The 23,671-nt window shown below is 33.3% G+C and overlaps 1 protein-coding gene across 1 annotated transcript in view; it reads left to right on the plus strand.

Moving 5' to 3' along the window:
• LOC108363060 (F-box/LRR-repeat protein 20) overlaps window positions 1–22,572 on the plus strand; it is a 59,980-nt gene extending 37,408 nt beyond the window's left edge. The window contains exons 3-9 of the mRNA XM_017616297.1: window positions 9,077–9,160; window positions 9,251–9,345; window positions 9,555–9,732; window positions 18,962–19,150; window positions 19,213–19,506; window positions 19,583–19,795; window positions 21,574–22,572. Coding sequence (XP_017471786.1) covers window positions 9,077–9,160; window positions 9,251–9,345; window positions 9,555–9,732; window positions 18,962–19,150; window positions 19,213–19,506; window positions 19,583–19,795; window positions 21,574–21,681 — 1,161 coding nt within the window. The 3' untranslated portion in view covers window positions 21,682–22,572. The remainder of the gene's footprint in view (window positions 1–9,076; window positions 9,161–9,250; window positions 9,346–9,554; window positions 9,733–18,961; window positions 19,151–19,212; window positions 19,507–19,582; window positions 19,796–21,573) is intronic.
• Window positions 22,573–23,671: the final 1,099 nt, after the last annotated feature.

The following is a 23,671-nucleotide window of genomic DNA, read 5'->3' on the forward strand; positions in this document are numbered from 1 at the left end:
GCAAAAGTCAGACAGCTCAATTTAAATTTAGAAAATTTATTGACTTTGATTTCTTATTATTATTAGCTTATGCGAGAAATGAAGAAAAATGATATCAATTCAGCCAGACAGGCAAGCAGAGACAGACACAATAAAGCATAAGCGGGCGGAATGATTGATTTCATAATGCCTTATGTCAGGTCACCGTTACTTCTTGGGACACACTTGTTTTGCTTTCGCTAAAATCGGCAAAAATTAGTTCATAACTAGAAATAAAATATCAACATGTAAATTTTGCATGGAGGACCCATTTATTTTGGTTTACGTACAAAATAAAGACATGCCGAGAATTTAAAAATTTTGAAAAAATTTTTAGCGGTCACTTCCAGGGCTTGCAAAACTTTGAATTAAAAAAAAAATAAAAAAATTCGCCAAAATTTTTGACTTTAAATGTAAAAAATTTTACATATTATTGAAACTTTTCCTATAAATTAGTATGTATATATATACTCGCTCAGTTATAGCTGGTCAAAGTCAAAATTATGCCAGTTTTTGTGATTTGAAAAAAATTAAATTTTTTGAAACCGCTTAATTTTTTACTTGTGTACGTAGAACCTAACCACTGGTAATTTTTGGTCATTCAAAAACTAGACATTATACATTTTGGTGAGTTTTGCAGGGGTAGTAAACAAACCGAATACAATTTTCTTAAATTTCTTCAAGGATTACTCTCTGTTTTGAAATCCATGTCTACTTATTTTATTGAGTCTTACAAAGTCCACAAAGCAAATTTTTTTATGTAACTAAATTTTTTAAAAAGTTCCTTGTAAGCTGACTGGGCTTTTCCAGATCTGGCAACCGTCTATTCAAAGCTAGTTCTGATAAGTGGTAGATCTACCAGCCCCTTCAATTCCACTTACGATGTAGTGTGATAACCCGATTGCATATATCAAAGCTTTAATTTTATTCTTTCTCAAACAGCGAGCTCTTCCATTTTGCCTTTTAAATAATCATCAAAATCGACAAGTTTCATACAAACAAATATTTTCTTCGGATAAAGTGATTTATATTCTCTTCTGTGTTGTTGTAATGAACATTCAAACGAAATAAACGCATGGATGATTGGAGTGATGCATATGTAATAGGGTGGTCCAAAATAAATAAATCGGAATTTTAATGCTCTCACCCCGCGGATTGTTCTATACCGCGTGTTTGCCACTCAAAGCGCTCAAAGTTTTCCATGTATTTTTTATTATGGAGAAAAACAATTTTTCGTAGAAATGGTTTAGCATTCTTGAAAATCTATATTTTTCGATCGGAAAACCCTGTTTCTCTTCAGGAGACTTTCAATAATAATACCCAATTAGCGACCTGTAAATATCGAAATAAAAAATCGGGGGTATTTTTTCGACAATCCTGGGCGTTAGAGCATTAAAATTCGGACTTCATTTTTCCATATGCTTTTTTTTCGACTACCCTTATATGCAATCAATGGTTAAAGCTTATGGCCAAGGGATCACGCGCCACTGACTGATCAATTGATTTAAGTGATTTATTTGTTTAATGCCCCTTTTTAAATAGGAATTTTTTTTTTAAATTGCTATACGCCGTGGTTTAGTGAACTCTACATCCACAATAAATGGTTTCATGGCTGAAGGACAAAATTGTTTTCATTTCATGTTTTCTTTTTTTCGTTTAATGTCATTTTTACTGGCTGAATAATGCAATTTTAGCTTTGCAAACTACCATCGTAATACGCAAATCGAATGCGGAAGGCGCGCAATAAGTTTATTCAAAGTGAATTATTTATACAACGATGCATACTTACATATATACATACATACAAACGCTGCGCATTTTTTTTTGTTTGTCGCGGTTGGTGACTTTTCACAACACGCAAAAATTTGCATTAACTGCATGCGGTGGCTCGGCAGCGTGCTTGACTCACTGACTCATTGCCGCCGCTATTGTTGGAGCAGCTGCTACTGATCGGACTTACATATTTAACTGAGCTCAGCTCAGCTTGGCTTGGTTTCGACTGTAATGACTCCTGGGGACTCCAGTTGCTGGTTGGCTTATTACCGCGGCCAAACTTTTGTTCGAATTACTGGCGCGTACTTTCATACACAAAAATATAATGTATACATACGGTGACCATATTTATGAGAGCCAAATACGGGACAAAAAATAATTTTGCAGATTTTTTCCACAACAGCTTACAGATCTTAAAGCCGTCTTCAATGATTCTAGATGTGTTGCCCTGAAACAGTATCCTTTTAGTAACATCACAAATTTGTAATTTTCTCGATATTTTTAACCCGATTTTTTTTTTAATTCGTCAAATTTTAGTATAATAATGCTATTTTAAGTCGCTAAGGCTTACCATTAATTTTTGGCAAAATTTTTTTTTGCTGTTGGTATTACGCCTTTTTTTAACCGACTTCCAAAAAAGGAGGAGGTTATCAGTTCGTCGGAATATTTTTTTTTTTTTAAGTATGTTACCGCAGAACTTTGGACCACGTCATCCGATTTCGAAAATTTTTGCATTGGAAAGGTAGTGTCTCAGAGGTGGTCCCATACTAATCTGGTTAAGATCCGATCAGTGGATCATGAGATATATATATATATGTATATATGGGTCGTTCTTAAAAAACATGACCATTCTGAATTTTGTAATTTTTAAAAATTAAGTTGGCCAAATATGTTTATAATTGGCCTCATGTGGTTACGGATGGTATCAACAATAGGAATCCATAACCAGCAGTATTTTTTTTAATTTTTGGAGTTTTTGGAGTTAATAAGTCACGGAGTGGACCGGTAACAGAGGGGACAAATTAACTCAAAAATACCATATTTTAGCTTTTTATTCGAATTTTGGAGAATTTATTTGTCCACTTAATTAATGTACATAAAATATTTATAAAAAAATTATAAAATAAATAAAAAATCACTTTACTCACCGTTTTTCAACAGTAACAGAGTTGACACTGAATAAGGGTACGTACCCGGCATACAATTGGGTTCCTTACTCAACAACGCACTAAACAAGACTGAACAGTTCAAAACACATTTTGTTGATTTTAGCTAAGTTATGATGGAGAAGCATAAGAGAAATATACGCGTCATAACGTTTAACAAACATTTTTCAATAAAATGAGTGGACGTAACAGAGGGGACCAAAACCTGGGGACACAAATTTTCTTCATAAAAATTATACAAAAAAATTATTTTTCATCATTCTTTTCTATATATGGTATTAATATACACAAACTGAATAACAAAAATTGTAAATATTATTTTTTTTTTCAATTTTATTTCAACTGAAAATAACTATTAAATTTTTATAAATTGGCTCGGGACACAGGTTTTTGCTAAACCTTTGACATTGAAAATATTTTTTAAGTTATTTTCAGATAATTAATTATTTTTTTTTTTATAATATAGTTACGTAGAATCGATAATAATTTATAAAAATGCAGATATTTTTCTATTTTCTTTTTGAAGAAACAAAATATAAAATAGTAAAGTCTGGGGACACCAATTGGTCATGTTTTTTAAGAACGACCCATATATTTTTTATATGAGAGTTGAAGTCGATTTTTTTTTTGCTAAAAATTACTTGTTCATACGAAGTAAGTATGTTCGACCGCTTTTTTTTTGAAACAGAAGCAAATGAGCAGCACTTTCCACTCGCACTTTATTATACTCAATTTTAATGAGTTACAAAGCTGCTAACGAAATTTTCTTCTAAAGATTATAATTAAAAAGTTTGAAATTTTGGTGAAACATTAAGTCAAAAAAGTGGCTAAACTAAGTTAAGTCGAGTTGGAGAAACCAGCCCTAAATATCTAAGGAAAAATAGCCAAAACTTACTAAAATATCAAGTCTTAATTTCTATTTTGGTCACTGTATGTACTCCTCGATTCGAATCACAGGCATTCAGATTAGAAAATAAAGCTGTTTATGGAGAAAATTACGACCATATACCAACATCGCTTAAAAAACTCGTTCATAGACATGCCATTTAAATGAGCTGTTAAGGCGTCGAAACACCGAATACGGGAGAAATATAGGACATTAAAAGATATTTGGCGTCCCGTATAAAATAAATAAATTACCAGGACAATGGGTCAAAAACGAGGCCTACCGCGTATAATATAGAACGGATGGTCACCGTATGTATACATATCCGTACATGTAATCAAGTAAAATACTTACATTTTGTACCTATTCATGCATACCGCATTTGTAAGCATTTACCATACATAAATGATTGTCATTGTATCTGTCTGCAACTGCAATTGCAAAGCAATTTACTGCTGATCGTGTGCACCGTTGTTGGTTGTTCCTTACTTAGTATTCGTAATTGCTGAGTGACAGGAGCAGCTGTTGTCGTCGCCATCGTCAGCTTTGAATCGATTGCTGGAAATGTGTTCTTTTTCGTCTTCCTCTTTTTTTTTTGTCCTAAAAATAATCATTACTGCTTCGTTTCTTACATATTGCTATTTTTTTTTTTACTTAAATGGTAGGTCAAAAGATCGCAATTTTTTTGTTTGAAAGTTATCAAAAGTTTGTCTGGCTTGTCGTTTGTATTAATTTTTATTGCAGTATACTTATAGATCGATTTTTATTGTCTGGCACCTTTGATCTTTCATAAATACATATTTACGCAAATATGTATACGTATTACGATTGCAGAAGCATGCAAAAATATAGTATCAATGCAGAAAAGACACAGGATCTTGTACTCTTCACCAGGAAATACAAGCTTCCAAGCAAGCGTTAAGAACGTTCGCCGTGCTGTATGCTACGGGGCAGTTTAGTTAGTTTAGTTTAGTCAGTGCTAAAAGGCGAGCAGCATAACGCTAATGGGGCAATTCTGGCAACTGCCTTTCCACTTACTAATAAGACCTCCGCGTTTTCAGATCTTTCGATTAGTCTTTCGAAAGACAGAAAAGAGCTTTCAAAATAGTTGCCAGAACTGACAATTATTTTACGAAAGACTTTTCGTCTTTCGAAAGACTGTAGTGTGTTGAAAGACAGTTGCCAGAATTACCCTGTAAACCTGCTTATTAAAGACCAAAAATTGCATTTGCACTATTTTTCGGCCGAAAGCTCAATTAATATTATGAATTTATTTATTTATTTCTTTAATTTCAGTCTACAGATTTAGTTTCTTACAGACTAGCTAAAGACTCTGGTTCAATATTGTGAACAAATTACTCTTAAATCTATCAATACTTATGTTAAAATTTTACTGATCAGAGTAAGAAAAGGCTAGAATGGTGTATTTTTGTTTTGTGGCAACTTAAAATATTTCAAGGAAAGGTGTAATTTCTATAAAAAAAAAATTTATGTTTGCTTCTTTTTTTAATTTTTTTTTGTAGTGTAATCAACGCAAACGACTTTCAAGAAGTGTGTTGATCTCATCCACTGAAAGTTGTTTATTTACAAATCGCTCTACGTGGCTTTCACGTGGTGGAGGCTCTTTTAATGCGTGATTTTTCCGCCATGAAATTTCACCTCGATGACGCAAAGATAAACCTTGAATTATTGGTATGCGAGTAGCATAAATACGTAATCACATTCACTGCTATCACTTCAATAATAAAACACCGATTTTTATTAATCCAATTTATATTTATTAATTTATTTGTTTATTTAATGTATTTGTTTATTTAATGTATTTGTTTATTTAATTTATATGTTTATTTAATTTATTTACATACAAAAGCGTCGTATTCTGCATTGTTTTTTGCTCGTGCGACAATTTGCGTAATAAAGCTGATAACAATAAATATATTATCTATTTGATATATCAAAATCCTGAGATAAGAACTTGTGAGCTTTCTGTGAGAGGCTTGCCACTCTACGACAATCTCTTCCTAAGCTTATTTCTGTTCGCAAATTTTGGCGAACGATTATCCGTAAAACGTTCGGATACTCGTATAACACCGTTGTCCTGGAGACCTTAACGCTACCTATTATTTACTTGTATAACTTTTTCGATTTTAAAGTGTTCCAGTCTCCGTAGTTGAAGTGCTTATCCAGAGTTGAAATGCTGCAGCATATTTCTTAGTTCTCCTATGAATCTACCTCCGCTTTTGAAAATCCGTTTATATCCGTTTACAGTGATCGGGTAATAGTTATTTAAAATAGCAAAATAGCATTCATTACTGCCTTTATATTGAAAATTTTATTATTTATGCTCAATCATAATCACACGTGCCACTAATTCGTTTCTAACAATTTCTTATCAATAATCGTTTGAAGCTTGTCTATATATGTATGTTGTATGTTTCTAAAATTAGGGTTTATAGGTGCGCTATAATTTATGTTGTTTTTTTGTTTTGTATTTTACGCTTAAATTGGCAAACATGTTAAATATCAGTTTTTTTTGTACATACATGCATACAAGTATTTTAAATATGTACATTAGACTGCATCACCAAAAAAAGTTTCGGGTTTTCCTACAGAATTACAAAATATATTATATTTGATGACTTCCACCAAAATATTTCGAAATAATATGAAGATTACCATGTGCTGCACCGATTTGAAAATACCTCCAAAATTGTGTTTTTTATGAATAAAAATTGTTTCTTAAAGGCTTTTAAAAAAAATCCCCTCAGATAACAAAGCAGTTTATGTTTAAAAATCTTCATAAAAATATAAGAAAAAATCCAACGGAACCATAATAACGCGATTTTTGGTGCTGTTTTTTTTAACTTTTTTTTTCAAAGATTCGTTTAAGAAAAACTTGAATAACTGGGCAACAACGATGCCGAATGATATCTCACCAGCCTAAATCGGTTTTGGCCCAGTTATTCAAGTTTTTCTTAAACCCATCTTTGAAAAAAACTTAAAAACACAGCATCAAAAATCCCATTTTTATGATTGCGTTGAACTTTACGATTAAACTGGTTTGTCATCTGAGGTGATTTTTACAAAAAATCATAAAAAAAAATATTTTTATTCATAAAAAACTTTACTTTTTAGGTATTTTCAAATCGACCCAACTCACGTAAATATTAATATTTTTCCGAAATATTTTGATGCAAGTCTTAAAATATAATACATTTAAATTTTTTTTGTATGGGGAGTGATGCAGTCTAATGTCGTATGTATGTATTCGTGATAACGTCTAGGCAGTGTTTTCAAGTTCAAGTTGAATGTGAGCGCATGGATCTATGTACTTTTGCTGGTTTGTCTGCCTGTTTATTTGTTTGTAAATTTGCGGCGGGCGTGTAGCTATGCTGACGCGCGAATTTCAGTGACACCGCAAAAATGTGTTCTACATTTGATTCTTGACTTTGAAATTGCGAATTGGAAAAAAAGAAAAAAGCAAAAGTTTTAAAACTTTTTTCTCGCAAATGATGTCTGTAAATCCAAAAAAAAAAATCGCCTTTATATGTACCTCTGCTGTAGGAGTGTTATCAAAAAGGCATGAATAGTAATGATGGACAAGTGAGCACTTTAATTTCATAAAAATGTATACTTACGTTGTTGTTAATGGCGACGAAACTATGGTTCTTTATCATCATTAGCCGCCAAAATGGGAATCGGACTGGCCTCGTCCGAGCTCACTACGACAAAAAAGTAAAGGAATCTCAGAAATTTGTTTGCAATTCCGAATGTATTTAAATGGATATAAGTTTTTGCCCATTTTCTTTCTAAAATGTTTATTGGTAAATATCTTTAATATATGTAATTACGGTTTATAAGATATCTTAGTGAAGGTATGCATCATTTGAAACGCATTTACCCTGAGAGCAGTTGTGAGTACAACTGGCACGCCACTTGGATTGTATTATGGCTAGTAAACTAAACCAGAGAGATCAAAAAAAAAAATATATATAGGTATTCACATTACGTGATAAACTGTATCTAATAATAATAGATTGGCGTTTACACATATGTACATATGTATGTACGTGTTTGGTCGAGCTTCTCCACCGATTTGTGGCGTGCGCCTTGATGTTGTCACACAAATGGGAGGGACCTACAGTTTTACGCCGACGCCGAACGCTGATTGTATTTTTATGAAAAGCAGTGTTGCCAGGTTGACGATTTGGTCGTCATTTGGAAGATTTCTAACTGTTTTGACGATTTGACGATTTCGACAAGCAAATGACGATTTTTCCTCGGTGTGCAGTTTTTTAGTGCCAGCGATTTATCGTTTTGTTTTACTTTTGCAGAAAATTATTGGGCTTTTAACACTATAACACCAAAATCTTAAACCCAAACTATAATATTTTTATATATGTATCTAAAAATAGATTCCAAACTTCTTATTTCAGACCTTTCTTCTAAATTCTAAGTTTCTTTGGAAAAGGCTTCCTGTACCATATATACGCATGGACTAACAAATTTTAATAAAAAGAAAATGTAGAATTCCACTTCCACTGGGTTGCCTTATGAGCAAAAATGGGAAAATTATATATTCGTTAAGGTTTAAGTCTATTTTCTAATTTAAAAAGTTCGATATATACCCAAGTACCTTGCCCAACACAAAAGGATTAAAAAAAGATTTTGTCAGGAAATTAGTACATTAGAAAATATCGTATGTTTTTTAATCTAAATACAATTAAGAAGTTTTCTATATTCATTTTTTTCGTATATCAAACAATTGCCAAAATTCCTCTGGACACTGTTCATTTTAATATTTGGTGGGTTGACGATTTTTCGATAACAAAGACGATTTTCGAGAACCGATTTGACGATTTCTCAGTTCAACTATCTGGCAACATTGATGAGAAGCTATTTTTCATAGCAGAAATACACTCGGAGGTGTGCCATTGCTTGCCGAGGGCCGACCGCTGTTAAGAAAAAACCTTTTTTTTATATTTTTTACGATGTTGCTTTGACCGGGGCTTGAACCCAGGCCCTGCGGAGTGGTAGCGCTCACTGCTAACATCTACATCACAGTGGCATTTATAATTTTATCACGTTTATCGACAGTTTGTGACCTTAGATGAATCCCCCTAATATATATTTGAATATTTTTTTGCTCATTATATCACACTTTCCTAATATTTATTTAATAACAAATTATCAAAAATTTAATTTCCAATTTTTGTTTTTATTCTATTTTAAGGTCTGCAAATATTGGAATGTGCTAGCCTTGGATGGGTCGAGTTGGCAGAAAATCAATTTATTTGATTTTCAACGTGACATCGAGGTCAGTCAAAGTCATTTGAAATCATATATATATATTTTTTTTTTGCAAATCAATAAACAAATTAAATTTTCATTCCTTTTTCACATTTAGGGTCCAGTTATTGAAAATATATCCCAACGATGTGGTGGCTTTTTGAAATTTCTTTCATTGCGCGGCTGTCAATCAGTTGTTGATAAATCAATAAGGTAATGCGAAGTGTTAATTAGAATTTTCACTATGCATTGGAATAAGAAAAAAAAACATCTGCCAGATAATTTTTTATACTAATTTTGTCAATTCAAGGTTTTGAGGTTTTCAATGCATTTTCCAATCTCACCCTTAAATTTCTAGTGTTTACTTTCAATTTTGTGAACTCTTATTAATTTATTCTCCATTTTTTTATTAACTCTTTCAGAACATTAGCATTTCACTGCCCCAACATAGAAAACTTGGACTTATCCGAATGCAAGAAGATCACCGATATATCGACACAGTCAATAAGCAAAAACTGTGCAAGATTAACAGCAATCAATTTGCAATCGTGCTCTAATATAACCGATGATAGCTTGAAATATATATCGGATGGTTGTCCGGTAAGTAAATACTCGTTTTAAGTTATTTCATAAAGGAAATTTTGAAAGAGCTTGTTCATAAAAAGGACAAAAAAATTTAACATTTGAAATTTACAGGGAATCGCATGAAATTTTGTTCATAATATTATTACTTAAACGAAATCTATGGCTGTCATGGGAAAGAATCAATTAAACGATATGCCAGAGTTCGTTCGGTTTAAAAAACGGACACATTTTTCATGAACTCTAACGTTAAACTTCTATGCTCCTCTAACAGCAGACATTAACATCCTGTGCACATCATTCCCACAAATAAGTGACTTTCTCTTTACTACCACAAAACGTTCGGACTTAAATGGATGTCTATTTTTGGCACTATATACAATGATTTTATTTTTTTTTTTTTTAATTTTCATATTGCGAACCTCAGCACTTATGTTGAGAAATGTTAAAATTGTTGCCAAGTCCAAAATATGTTAAATTTTTTGCAACCAACGACAGGCTGCTGACTGCTTCTCTCTGTTTTCCTTTGAAGAGCACTAAAAGAGGCCTACCAGTAAAATTTCATCTCCTTGTGGACGCTCTTGCTGCATGTTTTTGTGATTGTATCAATTTCTCTCAAAAATAGTTTTCGCTCTCTTTTTCGTGTTCGCTCTATGCAATCCTCTCTGTTTATGTGGAAATTTGCTTGCTTCATGTCCTTGCCCATTCAGTTTCGTAATAAACAAATAAATTGAGGCCAAGAAGAGCTCAGTTGTACATAACCACTTGCAGCTACACGCACACACCTACAGATGCTAAGTAATATGAACATTTTTTTTAACCACTTTTAACCTCCACTCGCCAGCACTCGGCTTACAAAGTTATTTTTTAGGGTATTACATATTTATTTATGTATGTACGTGCATGTGTGCTTATGCTGGCAACACTGACAGTGAGCGCTGAATTTGTTGGTATTTGCCCAAAAAGTATACAAGAATTCGCATAGCATTTATACACATACGGATGATTATCTACACATAAATATATATGTAAGTATATACTAATATATTTTTTTTTATTAAATTTATACATAGATATGAGTGTATGGAGATATGTATGTATGCTCAGCAATTCGCATTCTCAGACATTTGGCATACCATGTACTCGCACAACCCGTGCATATACTATTTTTGGCCTACTTTAAGGCGTTTTTGCTAGTTCTTTTTCCAACGCACCACCCGCTGCATCTCTGTGTGTTTTTAATTTTCTTCCTTCACCTGCTATTTATTTACATACCTACCTACGCTGTGTATATCTTGTTGAGTGCTGCTATTTTTGTTGGATTCTGCTGCCTACGCTTTTCTCGTAATAATGAGTTCATGCCAGTTGTTGCGAAAAAATTTGCATGTATTGGGGGTGTTCTTAAATTATATGCTTATGTGCTGCATGCATTCGTAGTATTTGTGTGAGTGTTTGTGTGTGTGGTAAACTTTTGGCGGTTTTTGAAAAAGTTTTCCCCAAGTCCAAGTTTTTACCAACATTTTTTTTTGTGGCTGTGCTCCATTTAGCACTTTCGCATTTTTGTTGCTTGGCACTGGCGTAATTTGTGTCAGCCTAAATCGCAAGTATGTATGTGTGTAGATATGTATGTATGCCACAAGCGAAGTGATGTTGAAAGAGGTCATGCTGGCATTAAAATAGGCTCTGAGGAGGATATACTTTGAAATTATAAAATTTATGGTATACTACTCAACGGTCAAAAATTGATGAAGTTACCTCTAGCTTTATATAATGTATGGTTTTTTTTTGGGAAAAAAAAGCAATAGTGTCCGACCTATGTATTTTCTTGTAACTTCTGCCAGTGACGTAAATCTGATACTTTTTCACTGGCAAATGTTATAATATGTATTCGATATTTAATTCAACCCAATTTTTGGTTATTTTACACAAATTCGCCAACAAATACATATGTCACACTAGGGTGGCCCAAAATTTTTTTCATAGTAGAAAATCCACGGAACCTCGACAATTTATTCTAATGCGAAAAGAGTAAATAATTATCTTTTATTTTTGAAAATTTTAATATTAACGCGTGCCACCGAGCACCTTAATTTTTCATGGGAAAATTTTAAATTTTCGAAAAATCGAAATCATTAGCCAGGATTTGAAAAAGCTAACTTTAAACTACTAGAATTTATTATTATATTATGGCTATCATTCGATAGAGGAATACTAGTGGGACTCTCACCTGTTGGCGACATGGCTGTCAGACTCAGAGGTTTCCAAAAAGGTTGTATAGACGTTGAAAAGGCTGTGATCTTATAAAGTAGGGTTTCCACTTGTTTAAAAAGTCAAATTCAACTTGAATTAAAGGTTAAGGGTTAATTAGGTAATTGGAATATGTAAAGAATATGAAGAAGAGGTTTAAGAAGCTTATAATTTGAAAATATTTTGAAGAAGTCCAATCTAATAAAATTATTCACCATTTATATGAAATAATCAAATAAGGTTGTCAAACGAAAGAGTGTTAACCAAACTTTTATTAGAAAATTTAGAATATTTTTTAGGTGTTTGAAGAGGATCGCCACCTGTTTAAAAATTCAAATCCAAATTATTCAATAAATAGTTTTGAAAATACTACGTTTTCAAACTACACGCAGAGGGCTTATAAAATCTAGTAAAATTTAGTTCATCAGTTAAATTTCAATGAACATGCATCACAACGTCAGACGAAAGAAATTTTAAAATGTTTTAGTTTGAAAATCCTTTTAAAGAGGGTTACCACATGTTATAAAAGTTGGATTAAGTTAAAATATACACAAGTTATGTATTAAAATATGAGTGTCAGAAAAAGGAGTTTTGATTAGGGTTGCCACATATTCGAAATGTCATATCCATCTAACTTTGTATAAATATTTATATACATACTTACATATGAATAAATATAAATGTTGAAAGAGACAATAGAATAAAAAATCAGAATATCGTTTATCTTTTTTAATATCTATTGCAACATTTTATGATTAATATTAAAAAAAAAATACTTTTTAATATACCACTTTTTTATAAATGGAATAAAAAGTTGAAAATTATTTTTTCTAGACTATTTATGAGATATAAAATAAAAAACGTGGAGCGCATGTAGTAGACTTGAAGTAATAAAGTTCCTTAACACCTGTATTAGATTTAATTAACAGTTAGTCTAGAGTCAATAAAATGATATTACAGTAACTTTTGTCTCATTAGGTAATTCATACTAACAATATAACGGGCATTGAAATTTCAGGTCGATTTACCGTGATCGATATCAATAATTGGTAAAAAAAAATCGGTATTGGGTATTTACATATCATTTGGCATATAATTTCAAGTCTGTTACATGCACTCCAACTTTATCATTTTAAATCCATAAATGGTATATAATGATTACACGGTGCGACATTAAATTTTACACACAAAAAAAATTTATATATTCTCGAAACCATGGTCCAAATATAGTAAAACTGCGTTTTTAGTTTTTCTCTCTGTCGTTGGGATTTTTTTAAGGACTTTGAAATTGTAAAAATATAATTAATTCAAAAAATTATTTTAAAAAATCAGTACAATGTAGAATTACACTTCGAATATCAAATTAAAGAGAAAATTCTGTAGAATTAAGGCCGATTAAGGTTTTTGGTGCATAAGGACGATTAGGTATTGAAAAAGTCCTTTTTACATTTTATAATTGAATATCCTTGAAATTTTACAATAATTATTTTCGAAAAAATTATGTGTCACTTAAAAAATACTAATTAAAAGGACATATTCAATACCTATTCGTCCTTGTGAACCGAAAAGTTTTCATTTTTTAATTCTACAGAATTTTCTCTTTCATTAGGTGCTCATACTGTTTTTCTATATTGGAATGAATTTTTTAAATTATTTTGGGAATTACAAAGACAAGACAAAATCTATGAGGCCAGGAAAAATTATTTTATATACTTACATTTTTTATATTATATGTAGTCCATTTATATAAATTTTTTTTATTTTATTTTATTTTTTACATTAATTTTAATTGTAGACATGCATGACTATTTTTTTATCCTATTTTATTTAATTCCATTGTATGCATTTAAGCATGTATAAACCTATTTAAGTACATATACATACATATGTACTTATGTACCTACATACATGTATACAAAATTTTTGCCTAAATATTACTGAATGACCTTGTACATGCAGCCGAGCGTCCATGTATGTAGTTCAAGTGTTTAAGTATCTCCATACATATATGTATTTATGTATATGTATAAAACATAAACATAGGTATGTATGTATGTATGTACATTGTACATTCGTAGTGCATGATGATTTGCTGCTTTTATTGCATTGGCCCACTTTCGAGCCAGCTATATATGCTGGGTATATACATTTATACTTAGAAATGTACATATGTATGTATGTGTGTGCATAATTTTATTTAGTTCATCGATAAGTGCACCAAAACTGCTCATCTGTGAGATTAAATAAATATTTTAGTATGTATAAAAAGTAGCAATACATTTTGTTAAAACTTCAACACTCATTCCACACCAAATTCGTAATGTTTTCTTTTCGAAATATTCAATTCAACGCTTTAAACATGCCAATTTATATACATAGATACAAGCACACGCGCCTAGAAGTATGCAAAAGATGTTTGCTTTCACTATTTTTTTTTTTTTTACTTTTGTACTAAGTACGCATATATGGCTACAAAGGATATTTACGCATACATATGTATTCATTCTTCAAGGAATTCCAACTATACATACATACATGCATATGTGCAAATCCCATGATTTTTTCATGAAATGGTGGTTCACCTATTATCTTCAGTTTGGTATAAAGGACAAGACTCCATCGCGAAATTGTGTCTAAAAAATTAAAGCTTAAGAAATATATACTAAAACGAGTAATTTTTAGCAAAAAAAATCAACTTAAAAGAAAAAAAATATATATATATATTTCATGATCCAATGATCGGATCTAAACCAGATTAGTATAGGACCACCTCTGATTTTCCATTTCGAATTATCGAAATCGGTTGACGTGGTCCAAAGTTATGCGGTAACATACATAAAAAAAAAAATATATTCCGACGAACTGATAACCTCCTTTTTTGGAAGTCGGTTAAAAAATAAATAACCACTCGCTCAAAACCCCGTAGTTGCGTATGTAACGTATACACCCCGTAGCACCATACGAAGTCATCTTCTAACAAGTTTACTCGCATGCCTTAACTTGAAAGCCATACTATTTAAAAGTGATTAAATATTGGCGTTTAATATTTTTACACAGTATTCATTATGCACATATGTATATATTTCTTTCTTTATATATATAACAATTTTAGATAGAATTTCGAGTGCACCAATAAAAATTTTAGAAATAAAATTTTATTTTCTCAAATCATAGTCTTCTTTTACTCAATGCAATTTTTTTCCTTTGATGAGACACTAGTTTAGTTCGTTTTGGAAAGACGAACATTCTCATCGTTTAATTTTAATTAACATTTTGAAGTAACTTAAATTATTGTGTTGGCATAACAAAAATGAAAAATAGTGGAAATAAGCAAACGATAATTTACAAGGCGTCTTAGCGCGGTGCATGGGCAACTGGCTGAGTCAGTGGGATCGTCGGTTCGAATCCTACTGAAAGAAGTCTGATGAGGAAATGTGGTGATTTCCGAAATAGCTATCACTTCTACCATTTTTTCAAATTGTTGTTGCTTTTCCACAATAAATTTTTCATTTAAAAATGGCCTCGAGCTCATTATAAAATTGTTGAATTAAATTATTAAAAATAAAAAAGAAATCCTAAAATTTCAAAAATTAAGAAATAGCTGCGACAGATATTTTGAATGCTGCCTTTTTTTTTTATTGCGTGGTGTACTCTTGAAACTTCATAGATATTTTGTACTTGACGCCAACGTCCATTGCTTCAAACATGAACATTCTACATATTTGAGAACTTACCAAAGTTATTTAAAAAAAACAACCATTATGATTTTTGCGAGTGACATTAAAAAAATTAGTAATTTCGGTTCTTTTCCGCCTAGATAAACGGTTTAAGGGTAAAATTGTTCAAATACCTGGTATATTTTTATTGAACTTGTTTCTGGAACTCCATTGATTGAAATAAATGCAAGAAGAAAGCTTTAGCATTTTTTTTTTGCCGAGAGAAGGGATTGACACTAAAAAAGAACAACTAGTAATCATATACATACATACATATTTACATCCTGGTTGGGCCATTGCCTCGTTATCTACAAAATATTAACAGTCTATCAATTTTCTAAATAATTTAAAATTTTCCCGCAGACGCTGTTCAATGAATATATCAGAAATATAATGCAATCAACTTGTTTGACATTTTGTGATGCTTGATACATAATATGTATGTACATATGTATGCAGGCTGTGTGTAGTACCAGCAGAACCACACAGTGAATGCACCCCTTCATCATTTCATTGTCCTTCACTTAGGTTTGTTGTATTCAAAGTTATGTATGAATGAGTGGCAGCATCCACTGGTATCTTTACTTACATATATTTGCCCTACATTTTCCACAGCCATGGTCGCACCATGTACTACATAAGTGTCATTTATGTATATATGTATATATATAAATTCACTTGAGTATGTACATAGATGTTTGTAATATATGAAAAGATTTTCACTTTCCTGCTGCTTGTGCATATCCTTTTATACTTTCTAAACTATGTAGGCACTTATGTACATACATATGTATACAAATAAAAAATATACATACATTATATTTTGCTTCCTTCCTTTCTTCTCTTTTCTTATACATACATACATATGTATTGAAACTTTCCCCTTTCACTTTTTTTTTTTTTAATGCGACGCTTTTGATAACCCAACCCAGCCTTGCGTATCAACAGTTGTTGCTATTCTTAGAACTTTCTGTCACTGTTTTTAAAATACTTACCTACTAATGTATATATTTATACATTTCTGCACAATTTATGTACATAAAATATATGTACCGATGTCCATCGAATAAGTGGATATTCAGGCATCTCGCTACGCTGCTGTTTTCCTCATCTTCTTGCGCTATTTTACATTCACCTACTTTCCCTACGTTGGGGCTGCTAGCGTTCAAGGCCAATAGACCAGCGAGGCAGCAATGCAGCCAACCCTCCACTGAGCCAACCAAAAGTAATCCTACCAAATATATGTACATACATGCGTACAAACTTACCATTGCAATTCAATGCTCCTACTCATGGTTGGTGACAGAAAGACGAGTAAGAGGAGCAGCAGCAGCTTTTGTTCGTATGGCTACTATGTAAGTCGCTGACAGCGGACGATGCCAGTCATCGTCGCTGGTGGTAGTGATGGGGTGGCATTGTTGGCAGAGCGACAGAGAACTAACTCTGTTGGTCTTTCGATATTCGCACGTGTTGCATTAGTGTGCGTCTTTGGGGATCAATAATGAATGGTCTTTACTGCATTTACACTGTGCCACTTTTTTTACGCGTTGTTCGATTGCATGCCTCTGGACATGCGATTTGCTGGTAATTGTGATTTTTGTGATTTTTTTTATGTATTTATTTCAGCGTGTTTTGCTTTTTCCTATAATTCTTTACTTGGTATTATTGCAATCTCTCGCTTTGCGAAAACAGCTGACGATTTCCTGTATTGTTTTTTTCGTCTTTAAAGCGATTTATCACAAGTATTGCATACTTTTCGGCTTCAGGCATACAATTTGTTTCACTCGATATCAATGCATGTTTTAACTTCAATAACCTCAATTGCTATTTTTCATTTTGATTGGCATACTTACAGTCGTTTTTTATGATTTATTGTTTAAAAAAAAATAATTGGACATTTAGTTTTTTCGAAAAAGTCGAGTTTGTGAAAGTATTTTATGCCAATACACTTATTCCGTGGTTTTTGTTGTAGCAGCAGTGCTCAACCTCCCCAGAAGGTCTGGTCATCCTATGACCCGTTCGACCTCGGACTCTGTGAGGAGGTGTTGAGTTCCATGAGAACCATATCCGCATGCTGGGTAGGTGCTTTGTCACTTCTGAGCTTAGCCGACAGATATAACTGTCAAGTCTGTGGCACTAGCCGAAACGAATCCGAGTCGCAGTTATGCTTACTCTGTGGAAAGCTAAGGCTCATCTTGAGCCATCGCGATAGACGTTGTTTGGTGTAGCTGCCGTCTGTCGCGCTGAGTAGGCGAAGCATTTCGAAACAGCGTTGTTCGTGCAGGTTATGCTCGGACGACATGAGATGACATCCTGCAGCGCGACGTAGAGCTGTGTTCTGACACGTTTGCATATTTTTCTACTACGCGTCGTTTGTTTCCGCCAACCACATTACCGACAGGCTTATACGTTGCTGGCAGCTGACGGAAAAGGGAGATGTACCAATTGAAGGCTACTCTGTGTCGAGTACGCCACCTTGAGGAAACTCCGGTTAAATTCTACGCGGCTTAAACTTAGCGTTGCAACTGATGATGGTCGTCCACGCAAAGAGTAAGACATCCACCGTTTCGCCCGATTTGGAAGCGACGGGTGTAGGATGTATGCAAATGCAAAATTTAGAACCATACAGAACTGCTTTAAATGTGAAAAAGTTACTGAATTTTAATCTCTAAATCATTACCAGGCTCGCCTAAAGATACACAATGTCTCCATTACATTGCCTGTTCCGCTAACGATTGCAACTTTTTGGATATCATATTATTTATTTCACGTGATGAGTCCCCCCTCCACCGTCAAAAAATTCGAATCCCAAATAAGGACATATAAGCAGTGGGATTCTACTTTTAAGCCCAAATTGTCTAAAAATATGTCCCATAAAAACTCAAGAGATTTAAAAAGGAAAATCGAGTGAAATCAGTGAAATCTGTATTGGTTGCATATTTTTAGGCAAACGAGTTTATCAAATGAGTTTCTGCTACATTTTTTTACTTGTTCTCATTGCTCATCCAACCATGCATTATTATTCGATTTCATAGAGACTTTTATATTTTTTATGCGGTATTTCTGTAGACGACACTAGACTGGAGGACGGACTAAGTTTCCTCAGCAACTTTTTTGTGTTGTGAAAAAATATCTTGAACTCTATTAGTTCATAAAAAATAAGCTTAAATGAACTAGTATCATTATTTTTATTTCCTATGACTCCTCTTCATTATGTAAATACCTTAATCTTCTATAGTCCATCTCTAACAAATTTCTCATTTTACGCTTCTTTTCTCTTTCAGAACTTACTTGAAATCAACATTTCATGGTGTCATTTAATCTCAGAGAATGGCGTTGAGGCCTTGGCGCGCGGCTGTAAAAAGCTACGCAAATTCTGCAGCAAAGGTTGTAAACAGGTCAACGACAATGCCATCACCTGCCTGGCCAAATTCTGTCACGACCTAATGGTGCTCAATTTACACAGCTGTGAGGTATGCACGCGAATGTAATGAATGTAAAAATGTAAACTCAAACCTCCTTATCTTCCCTACAGTCAGTCACCGATGCCTCGATACGACAGATCGCAGCCAATTGTCCTAAAATGCAAAAGCTGTGCGTTTCGAAATGCGCCGAACTAACTGATCTCTCACTTATGGCTCTCTCACAGAACAATCCGATGCTGAATACGCTCGAAGCGTCTGGCTGTCGTAATTTCACCGATATCGGTTTTCAAGCATTAGGCAAGAATTGCAAATATTTGGAACGTATGGACTTGGAGGAGTGCAATCAGATAACAGATTTAACGCTGGCGCATCTGGCTACCGGTTGCCCCAGTTTAGAGAAATTGGTATGCGTGAATTTTTATTCAGTTTTTCAGGTTAAGCTAAGCAAATTTTAATTTAACTTCACTTTATTTTTTATAGACCTTGTCGCATTGCGAGCTTATCACTGACGATGGAATACGTCAGCTGGCGGCTGGTTGTTGTGCAGCTGAAAGTTTATCCGTCCTCGAATTGGATAATTGTCCATTAATCACCGATCGTACATTAGAGCATTTAGTATCTTGTCACAATTTACAAAGAATCGAGCTATTCGACTGCCAAATGATTTCGAGAGCAGCAATACGAAAATTAAAGGTGAGTGGGTAGAAGAAATTAATGACTCAGACAAATTAACGACTCAGACGAGATGGGTGTTTTTACCGTTAAATCTGGATGGTGGTTCGAATCTCTATTGTTCCTTTACCTTCTCCGTGCGTGAACTGTTCCCACTCTTCAAAAAATCGCTTCAATTTAAAATGGAACGGCATGCTTACATATGTAGGTGTATGGCATGTCTTGTGAAGTGCCTGGAGGCTGATATATGCACTTTAAATACCGATCAACCAACAATTTTGAATAGTATTTGCTGTAACATACTGTTGACGATGGTTAATTTTTAATTCTGGAATGAAAAGTTTAGGAACTTTGACAGGCGATGCTCTCATCTGTACTAAATCTGCCTCTCCCATGTAGCCAGTGCAACGCCCCTCTCGCAAGAAGCCATGGTGAATATTTCAAGAAACCACGCCTAGTCGCTTTTTTTCATCTACTCGTTAGAAATTTCCAACGCTCCATTTGCGCCGTTTGCGTGTTTTATTCGCAGTCAAAAATCTGTTCCGTTTCTCGACACCACAAACTTTTACAACAGTAGAGTCGAGAAAAGTCAACTAATACACTGTATAGGCATCAAAATTGCCTTAAAAAAAATCAGTGGAACAAAAAGGAGGGACTTAAAGAAACAACCCTCCGGTGGCTGAGTAACTGAAACGCCAAGTCAGGCTCAAGTAGATTCAAAATTGAATAGGACTGCACATAAGCAAATTTTCTGGTTAAGATTGAGCATTAGAAATCAAAATGATATTTTTGAAGTTGAATCCTGTAAATACAATATATCAATCTCTGACGGACTAATAGCAAACATAACACCCGAGGGGTATATTAGCGTATTCACGACAGTCGTAACCGGAACGGCCCAGATTTATATCACTCCACCATCACTCCTTAAAAGACTCTTTGAGGATTTAGAAGCAGATATATTAACTTAGAGATTCCACAACTGATGAACCAAAATCAGCGGAAGAAGTGGAAAGAGCACCCCAAGACCTGAAACTTAACCCCTTGCGTTAGTTGTTGTCAACCGTCAGATCTCTGCCCAACGCGATGATGCACGATGCCATCGTGGAAATTACAACGAATCATCCTTCGAAGCTATTAACCCTGAGTCATTAAATCGTTTGGGTCTGACGGGAGTAAACACCCTTACCGAGGTCCTAAATTTGTCGTTAGCCACTCTCATCACTCCTGATATGTAGAAGTATGGGGGAGTCATGTCACTACTGCAACTTATCGTCCGATAACTATCCTTTACCCATTAGTAAAAATACTTCATGTCACTGTACTTACTTGAAGATGCACGGCTTCCGCAAGTGCACAGCACCACGAAAGCATTTAATGTCTTAACCTCTCTCCCCTTGTGAGAGAGGTGCGCTGGCAGTGTTGGACTTAGCGAAAGCCTGCGACATCTTGGTCACTTCTCGCTATTAGAGAAAATTGACATATCATCTCTCCCACCGGGTATAAAACAATGCTCAACCAATTATGTGAGTGATCGTAGTCGATTACAAAAAACATCAAAGCCACTTTTGATCCTACATAACACCAATCACCAAATCTTCACTTGCTCCGTTAAACCCACTCAGCCAACACAACTCTTTCTTTGCTTCGTGAGCTGAGTTTGACGCCGAACAATAATCGATGCCGCTACAACAACAACGTTCAGCCTGAGCCATTGTTTCAGAACTCGAACGTTTGATTAAAAAAAATATATAATTTGAAAAATAAAAAAAAATAACTCCTTTCTCACAATCTTTCAGAATCATCTACCAAATATTAAGGTACACGCCTATTTTGCACCAGTAACACCGCCACCAGTCACCACTGGACATCGCCCACGGTATTGTCGCTGTTGTGAGATTCTCTGAGATTCGGCCATCGGCTTCGCCAGGAAATTCTTGTGCAAGGGCCCTACTGACTGATGTTTGTATATATTTACTAGTACATTTTTAATTGTTCTGACGATCATAATGACATCGCTAACACTCATGTATCTCTTCTCGATGATTTTTTATGTTTTTTGAAAATTAACTAAAAATATTAAAGAACAAATGACAACATGCATAAATAACTACAAAAACAACCACTACTATAATCACAAGAATCACAATTAAAAATAGGAAAGAAAGCCAATGCAAGTGGTGGCATGATTTAATGTTTTCGAAAACTAGCTAAGGCAATTGCAGTCAACCCCAGCAAAACAAAACAAAGATTATGTTTGAATAATGCTCTGTAATTGAAATTTATTGTATATGCATAGGCAAAGCTTGGAATTACGTGATTGCACTGTAAAAATAGAGCAGAAATGTAAACAAACCAAAAAAAATGGAAATTAAATGCAAAGCGGAGTGAAAGCAAAAATTATTAAATGTAAATTCGAATTGATTGAGACAAATTCACTGAGTTTTTAAGTCAAATGGACTTTATAAGGCAAAGGAACGCGATCTATGTTTTTAAGTAATATTGTACGAATAAAAGGTTTTGTTTTAACGAAATTCTAAAATCAAAATATAATGCACAAAGCAAAATTGAGAATTATAAAAGACTAAACGTTTAAAGCGAAAGAAAAAAAGAAGCAAAAATAAGTAATTAATTTATTGAAATTCAAAAAAAAAAAAATCACTTAACTGCAGAAAAATCAATAAAAGAAGAAAAGTAAATTTACAAAAGAATTCGCGTAAGACGCTTTGCAATTTTACAAAATTTTCGCCGATTTTTGTGTTTCGCGCACGCATGCCGTAAAGTGAGTATTAAGAAAACAAAAAAACATTAGCAATACAGTTTGAGAATTGAGAAGTGAACTGCGAATTGGTAGAGAGGTTGAGGAGAAGGAAAATGTTTGTAATTGTATTCGATTGTGACTGTATTTAGACATACATATCGTTACCTTAATAGAGAAAGGCCCTAACTCATACAGTCGTTGAAGTGCAAAAAAAAAAACCGTAACTATTGCTTAAATTAAAATTCGATGAAATGCATCAAAATAAATCAAAAAGGGAATTTTGGATTTTTACTTAGTTACGGCCTTTTGTATTTCAGCGACGATGTGAGATGGGGCCTTTCTATATTAAGGTAACGATATGTATCTACATTACGCCCTCATTATTACAAAATTTTTAAGCCGTTACAACAACTGCAAAATTAAAACAAAAATTTGTTTAATGTTTTTTTGGCCTGTTAAAAAGTAAATAAATCTCGTTTTGTTTAAGATATACGTTTATTAAGCTTGAACAGTAAAGAAAAATTACACCTAGATTTTTTTTTTTAATAATGAGGACAATGTATACATACATTTCAATTTGTATATACTTCTGTTGTTGGTTTTTTTTTATATCATTTTTTTGTCGCACTTTAAGTTATAAAAGGAAATTTTTTATTTATAATTATCATGTCATGTATAAAGCATATACTATGCTAATTAATGTTTATATTTTTTTACACATAACACAAACTGCGGAAATTCGCGCACGCATTAACACATAAATATATTTGAAACAATCATCATATATATACATAACATACTACACACCTATGTACATATGAACATACATCTGTGACATGTGAGAGTCTGAAAAGCAGTAGGTTTAACTAAATTAGAAATTTCTTTTAATATTTTCACCTACATAAAATTAGTGCAGTTTTTGCATTTCATACGTTTAGATTTTTGGCTATGTGTATTATAGCCACGGTGACCAACCGTCTTGTATTGTATGGAAAAGTCGTATTTTTTTAGTCAATTGTGCTCTTAATTTATTTCGTTTATACGGAACTCAAAATGTTCTGTAGAAAATTATTATTCGAAAGTTTTAACAAAAAAATTAGAATTTGAAATTGTATCTTAAGCGCTAAGGAACTGTT

Source organism: Rhagoletis zephyria, unplaced genomic scaffold, assembly GCF_001687245.7.
Source record: "Rhagoletis zephyria isolate East Lansing unplaced genomic scaffold, Rhagoletis_zephyria_1.1 Rzeph_scaffold_01179, whole genome shotgun sequence".
NCBI classification, from domain to species: domain Eukaryota; kingdom Metazoa; phylum Arthropoda; class Insecta; order Diptera; family Tephritidae; genus Rhagoletis; species Rhagoletis zephyria.